Source organism: Stereum hirsutum, assembly GCF_000264905.1.
Source record: "Stereum hirsutum FP-91666 SS1 unplaced genomic scaffold STEHIscaffold_10, whole genome shotgun sequence".
NCBI classification, from domain to species: domain Eukaryota; kingdom Fungi; phylum Basidiomycota; class Agaricomycetes; order Russulales; family Stereaceae; genus Stereum; species Stereum hirsutum.
Window position 1 is genome coordinate 1,701,856 of NW_006763140.1, and position 7,246 is coordinate 1,709,101.

The 7,246-nt window shown below is 45.3% G+C and overlaps 4 protein-coding genes across 4 annotated transcripts; 3 read left to right on the forward strand and 1 right to left on the reverse strand.

Annotated features, from left to right (window-relative positions):
* Positions 1-1,282: 1,282 nt before the first annotated feature.
* On the forward strand, positions 1,283-1,889 carry STEHIDRAFT_158860 (uncharacterized protein; the record flags this gene model as incomplete). The annotated part of the gene is made up of 6 exons (XM_007306188.1): positions 1,283-1,386; positions 1,424-1,430; positions 1,490-1,622; positions 1,684-1,695; positions 1,776-1,802; positions 1,864-1,889. 6 exons carry the CDS (start codon positions 1,283-1,285, stop codon positions 1,887-1,889), a joined length of 309 nt encoding a protein of 102 aa, XP_007306250.1.
* Positions 1,890-4,057: 2,168 nt separating this feature from the next.
* STEHIDRAFT_60164 (uncharacterized protein) lies at positions 4,058-5,036 on the reverse strand (the record flags this gene model as incomplete). Its single annotated transcript, XM_007305667.1, has 2 exons — positions 4,058-4,630; positions 4,719-5,036. The coding sequence occupies 2 exons, from the start codon at positions 5,034-5,036 to the stop codon at positions 4,058-4,060; spliced, it is 891 nt and encodes a 296-aa protein (XP_007305729.1).
* A 329-nt stretch (positions 5,037-5,365) lies between these two features.
* On the forward strand, positions 5,366-5,754 carry STEHIDRAFT_158861 (uncharacterized protein; the record flags this gene model as incomplete). The annotated part of the gene is made up of 2 exons (XM_007306189.1): positions 5,366-5,446; positions 5,503-5,754. 2 exons carry the CDS (start codon positions 5,366-5,368, stop codon positions 5,752-5,754), a joined length of 333 nt encoding a protein of 110 aa, XP_007306251.1.
* Positions 5,755-5,841: 87 nt separating this feature from the next.
* On the forward strand, positions 5,842-6,218 carry STEHIDRAFT_158862 (uncharacterized protein; the record flags this gene model as incomplete). Its single annotated transcript, XM_007306190.1, has 3 exons — positions 5,842-5,896; positions 5,953-6,065; positions 6,123-6,218. 3 exons carry the CDS (start codon positions 5,842-5,844, stop codon positions 6,216-6,218), a joined length of 264 nt encoding a protein of 87 aa, XP_007306252.1.
* Positions 6,219-7,246: the final 1,028 nt, after the last annotated feature.

A 7,246-nucleotide genomic window follows, 5' to 3' on the forward strand; every position in this document is an offset into this window, starting at 1 on the left:
AGTCATATCTGGTGCCCATAACATTGATGTCACCAGTTCCATAAATCATCAAATACGCTAAACTGGACCCCTTTTCCAACATTAAGCTGTGCACACATTAAATCAAATCAATCTGCCAAACTAAAATCATCATAATTTGTAGAATATGCATATCTATCTGACAAGTATATGGTCTCTACCTTGTGAGTATCCAATAGTCTTCCTACATAGCGGGTCCCTTCATGACTAATTGAAACTCCGTACTCATGTGTGCGGAGTTTGAATTTATTCCAGAAGAATACTGAAACACTTGGTCATTTGATTTACTGGATGTTCTAGGCCGGAGAAGTCTGAGCTGAAGAGGTCCATGGACTGGTCTATGGGACTGAAATATAGGGTTAGGGGTCTGCACGAACCTTGCGTTGCCCGTGTCGCCGCCAAACCTAACAAAGAAAAGAAGCAAAAGAAAGAGGTAGTATAAACGATGTACCTTCGTTCCTCAGGCATCGTAATAACCATGTCCTACAAAGAGGGGTTGCTGGCAGGCAATCTCTCACTCAAAAACACACACCAAGGGCGAGAAAAAGATTGTATAGGGGGGAGATTGATGATCTCAAGACTAGAGTACAAAACAGGACATAGTTAGGTTTATATACTAGCCAGAACCAAATACAACCAAACCCAGGCCACAGTGGCACAGAAACTCGGAAAAGTGTGGCCCAACTGTGGCACCCATCAGGAAATAATGGAAAAGGGATGGAAATGATGGAAGGTCATGACAATGATATGTGAAGCTCTGAGTGGTTTGAAAACATGGATGAGTGGTTGAGAAAATATTGTGACGTGTCCACGTCGTCTATCTACACCCCTCAGAATATATCTACAATATCACATTTTACCTTTCACCCTCCCTTATCACGTCTCTCCCTCTTCAAGCACCATGAAACGCACCACACATCACCCACTGCCTTTTCAGGGTGGCGTGGAAATGTTAAATCACTGCCGATTTGGTCCACTCGGTGGTTCTCACTTCCTCTCATCTCCTCTCATCTAGTTTGTGCCCATCATCAAAGAGAGTTAGGAGGCCTTTCTCCTATCCTCTCTTTGGTGGTGGGCTCCTCCTCCTCCCTCATTTCTACGCCACTGGAACTCGTCTGACTTCACTGTTCTTTCCGTCCTTGCATCCTCGTTCACGCTCAGAATCCGAACCCGTCTGTTCATATCTGCCCCCATGGTGTCACACTTTACTTTTCAATTTAGTGGATCTTCTCATACTTCACCATGAGGCCTTATTCAGGCCTTCATGGCTCCAGCTATCGCTCATGAGACCCCTGCTGTTCATCCCACGCGAAATCCGACTCTATTGACCTGGCCTGAACTTGGGCGGTCTATGCCTGCAACCTCAAGGTGGGTGATTTTCATTTAATGTCACTCTGACACGGAGACTTCAGGTGCGTGATCTCCCCTATCACGCCACTTCAAAATCGCTCACCGTTATAAACCTCAATAGTTTACGGCCATTCCTCTTCACCCTCCATCCTACGCAGTACCCGAAACCATGCAGCCCACCACGCCCACGCCGGCCATGTCCACATCCGCTCCTCGTCAAAGACTTTACGCCGCCAAGTCAGTCTACACGAAAGGTGAGCTTCACAACCCCTTCTCCGTGACATGTCTTCCGATCGATTCCTGACCATCCACCAGGCCCATCTCGTAGTAAGTCGCATCGACACTTTCTGTGTCGCACATACATCCCACTTGATGGCTAAACACGCCATATCCCATTCGTCCTCCAGAGTCCGCTGCCGAACCTCCAAAGCCTGGTGAGCCCTATCGTCATGAGACTCTTCATGAAATTCTCTCACTGATTCCACTCACGATCAGTCGTCCACACCTTCACTGGGATCTAGTTCTCTTCCACCCAGGCGTAGCTGTAGCCTGTTTATAAAGAGTGCCTATAGTAAGACTGGGACTCTTTGCAGAGAGCTCATCATCCTACTGGCCCATGCTAATAAGGGCTCTTTATTAAAGAGCAGTAGTGCTGGTGGATATTCTGGCCGGAAAAATAGGCAAAAAATGCGTGAAAAAGTGGGTGGGTAGGTATGGGGTGTGGCCCTGGGGTAGGGGGGTGGTTTAGGGATGGGTAGTGGATGGGGTAGGAGGTAGGATAGAGTAGGAAAATGGGGGGTAATTGTGCACTAGGGCTAGGATAGCTGTATGCAGGGTATAGGGAGGATATATAGGGCTAGGCATGGGCTCTGGGGCTAGGGCAGATAGATAGGTGAATAAGGATAGGATGATGGACGATAAAAATACGGAAAAAAACGGAAATAATAGCAGGAATGCTAGGATTGGTATATCAGGTACTATGGGGGTGGATTGGTAGGGAAAATGGGGTGATCTGGGGGTGTTTTGGTAACTTTGTGAGTTTTGTAATTCAGAGTGAATGAATTGCAGGGGTAGGTGTTGTTTTGATGGAATTAGCTGATAAAAGAGTAAAATATGGCCCAAAGTTGGCAACATTAAGGAGGTCGATTTCTATGGCTCTTTGGCTTTGATAAATAAGTATAAATGTACATAATAAACATATTTCAGATTCAGACAAATCCGTCTATACGTTCCTAAGAAATGGCAAAAACAAGTGGGGGATATTCAGGGTTGGAGGTCAGCTATGCAGGATACATTATTTAGTGGTTGGATACCGTTCCTTTTAGGTGGAATGAGTGTCCTATCATTCATAGAGCATGTATCAGCCATCCAAACAATAATATTTGGCCATATGGGCCTATAGTACACTGAGAAAGTGAGGGGGGAGGAGGAGCACATGGATCTGGGCCATATCTTGGATGTATACATGGTCTATATTGTCTGGGAGATACCTGGATAATGTAGATATACTCCTGGGTGAATTTATCATGGAGCTAAACCAATGAGAATGTCTATCTGTGAGTATAGGGACAGGGAGGGGTGTTTCTGGGCCACAGTGCCACTGGATATTATTATGGGCTGAATTTAGATCGTTTTTAGCTCATGTGGCTTCATGTTAAATCATATAAAACATATAGAAAGAGGATGAAGTGGTTCATGAGCTGATAAAGACACCTACAACTTGTGTGGAACATGTTCTATGAGGGTGAGCAGGAAAACAGGGTATATTTCGAATATATATCCGCCAAATCACCGTGTAATCCTCTGGATATTGGTATGAGTACTTTTATAACATATTATAACATTTCTGGATACATGAACTGTCTCAGAACAACCTGCATACACAGCCAGAGATGAATATATTCGGTTTTAGGGTGTTTTTCTGAGGTGTCTCATCAAGTTTTGTATATCCCAATTATTTGGGAGGCCTGAAAACTTGTCTGAGACCTAGGATATCATCTATGGGTGTGCCCAAGTTCAGATCTAAAAGATTCTGGGTGAATAGCTATCATACTCATTTGTTAGTGAAACTGGTGGTCAGGATTGTAGAAGTGAGATATGCATGTCTACTTCCCAAAACACATTCCTGCCCTCATATCACTAGTTCAGCATCTTGGGATCCGGCGCAGTTGGAGCGTGATATAGGTTGTGGCTCTTTGGTACAGCCTGAGGGTATGGATGATGGTCTTGGAGTTGGTTCTTAATGTGTGTCTGCCTAGGTTTGATTTTGTGGTGACTCTCTTTATACCCATATTCCCGTTGTGTTGTCATCATTGTGTTGTCATCTTGCCATAGTAGTTGTTTCTGTTTCTTGCCTCTGCCTTCTTGCTGTACCGTTACAAAGTTTTTATCAATTTTGGCATTTCATAGGAAACATTCTGCTGAAGGTCATCCTTAACAATTCCCCCAAAAATGCTACAGGTCATGAATCCTATAGCTCAGCTTAAGGAATGCAAACTCAGATTCTACATATGTATGTTTTATAGCTACATTAATTCTAGAATAGGTGGGGATCCTTGGTTTTTATTTTACAACAATATCTTTGTTCAGAGGTTCAGTAAGACAGTATTCTCATGCTTCTTACTTGCACTCCTTTGCTCACAATGCCTATATTTATAATGCATTAATGTAAGAGTGTGTGTTAGTCAATTTATTGTATAAGTCCTATATCCCTCGTAATTGCAATCTCTTGAACAAGCTGACGCCACCTTGACTCATCCTCATCATCCTCGTAATCCACCGGTGCATCCCTCTGGCCTCTATCCTCAACCTCCTCAGCCCGTGTATGTAATCCTGAGAAATGAGCACCTGCAGCCCACCCATCAATCTCCAAGACAGCATTATGAAGGAGTACACAGCACAAAACCCATCTACAAGCATTATAATGATCTTCCTGTGTGTTGATAGGAACACAAAGACCACGCAGGGACTGCCACCGTCCCTTCAATGCTCCCATACAATGCTCAGAGCGTACACGAAGACGAGAGACAATTTTATCAAAGAAAGCATTGTCACGATCAAAAGCAGCGGGTCGTTTATGAACGGGAATGGTACGCCAGTTGATGGTACAAGCAGAATCACCCCATGCAAATTCGTCACCTGAGAAGAACCAATCTGGATCTGACCAAGCAGTGGTCTCCTCGAAGGCTGTTGAATCATGAGTTGCGCCAGTATTGCCAACGCAGTAGTCTCCGATGCGGAGATTTGAGGGCACATTTCCGATCTGTGGCGGAAAGTCACATTAGTTGGATTCACGGTCAAGAAATTTAGAAGAAGATCAACATGAATTGAATGGAGGAATAGAGACAGACCTGACAATTCAGCTCATAGTTACATTTATGAGTATAATATGATGCACCATCACGGCCTGGTCGAACCAACAGAACTATGATGGTGCCATCATACATAATCCATCCTTCTCTCCAAGATGATCCGTTGAAACCCAGCTGCTCCTTAATCCAATGCTTCTCTATCTCCTTCTCTGCATCTGTCAATGGACGTATAAATATGTGGTGCAAAGACATCAGCGCCTCCTGTGTATGATCGGTATAATGCTCCACTGAGCCCTCTGAGATACCTGCAATCTTTGCAATGTCCTCGACAGATGCCCCATTTCCATATCTTCCCATGCGATAGAGCATAACAGTGATGTACTTGCACTGGTGCCTGCGGGCTGTTGGAGTTGTTGTGAAAAACAGGATGATCCTCGATAAGATGAAGAATTATTGTAAAGACATGAGGAGTAACCCGTAGCATATTGACAAAGCGAGGGTGGTGTGCTAGATCTGACATGTACTCCCAGGCAAGATAAAGGTTGCCTTGTTTGTATACAGGAGGAAGAGGATTGAAATAGCGAGCAGTGAGAATAGCTTGGATAGCGATGATGTCTGAGAGTTTCACAGCTATGATAACCATATAAGCCTCAAGTACTTCATCGCGGAACGTTGTGTGTCTCCCCATGGTGCACAACGAGTGTAAACTGCCTCTGCGAGCAGCGTTCGAGTTCGACCGTGACAAAGAACGACGCGCATCGGCTTATGTAAGATCACGCACCACTTGCCAGCTGGCTGTGGCTGACCTCGCCGACCTGGCTAGCTGGGAAGCCAGCCAACTTTGAACGGGGCTATTGACCTGGTCGAGGAAGCAGGTTATTACATACCCTCGAACATCACTCAATGCCTCCGGTGCTCTGCGGACGATCTCCTCAGCTGCCAGGTCACCTTCAGAGCAGCGCCCACCACCGGCCCTGGCCCCGTGATCACCGTATACGATTATGACGTCTTCTTCACCAAGGAAGGCCCAGGAAGGATCAATGGCTACGGGCGGCACTTCTACCATCGGGAGTAGGAAGGATATGCTGTCTTCTGCGCCAGGGTAGTCCATGGAAGGGACAACTTTGATGGAAGGGACAACTTCGAGCCCAGTTACCCTTTCATGCACCGAGGTATAGACGCTGAATACGATGTGGTCGGGCTTAACGCCCTTCAAGGTATGTCCTTCTCTGTCTTTTATTACCTTTTCTCAATCTCACTCTTCGTCATTCAGAGATATTCTTCACCCAGATCTGCTCTACTGTCGAAACCTTCGGTAGCGCACATATATTCGATGAACATGTGTTCGATTCCTTTCACGGCGATATGTATCCGGTTGAGATTAATGTGATCAGTGAGTCGCATTCACGTGCAGCCTGTGTCTGCTAACATGATCCTCCACAGTTGCTTGCTGAAGGTCTCCCTGATGGCGGACGCATATTCTCTCTCCACGGTGTTCGATATTTCTTTCGAGTTCTCCCAGAAGCATCGTTCGGGTGATACAGTCTGTATGTGGACCTCAGAATCTCTTGTGTTATGATTGTGTCTGTGTGGACTTGTGGTGTTATGTACATTTGTGCTGACGTTTTGTATGTCCTTCTGTTTTTGCGTCCAAAAAATATCAGTTTCTTGATCCGCTTTTGGTGCATGCTCATCAGAACGATGGAGGGCCCCTCCTTCACAACAAAGAAAATGTGCTTGCCACTCGGGGCCATTCGCACGACTCCACGCTCGCCACAGTCTATTTCCGGTGAGACAGCATGAGGCTGATGTGTTAGATAAGATCACTCTGCCTCCCTCCCTTCCTCTCTCTACTCTCTTCTCTCTCGCTGAATCAAACATTGTCTGAATTCTTAGGTCTCACCGGTAGAGGCAGAGAGTTATGACGCATAGTCATATCCTCTCTGTCTCTCCACTCTGGATGCAATAAAGGCTCTCCGCTGTCTCTGGTGGCTGAATTTGACTAGAGTCCAGCGTATCAGCACCCCCTTCTCTTCGACGGTGCATTCTGGCTGCCTCAGCAGGTTATATTTTTTTCTCTTCCTCTTCCTCTTCTTTCTTCTTCTTTTCTTTACGATGCCTGAGGAACGAAGGTACATCGTTTATACTACCTCTTTCTTTTGCTTCTTTTCTTTGTTAGGTTTGGCGGCGACACGGGCAACGCAAGGTTCGTGCAGACCCCTAACCCTATATTTCAGTCCCATAGACCAGTCCATGGACCTCTTCAGCTCAGACTTCTCCGGCCTAGAACATCCAGTAAATCAAATGACCAAGTGTTTCAGTATTCTTCTGGAATAAATTCAAACTCCGCACACATGAGTACGGAGTTTCAATTAGTCATGAAGGGACCCGCTATGTAGGAAGACTATTGGATACTCACAAGGTAGAGACCATATACTTGTCAGATAGATATGCATATTCTACAAATTATGATGATTTTAGTTTGGCAGATTGATTTGATTTAATGTGTGCACAGCTTAATGTTGGAAAAGGGGTCCAGTTTAGCGTATTTGATGATTTATGGAACT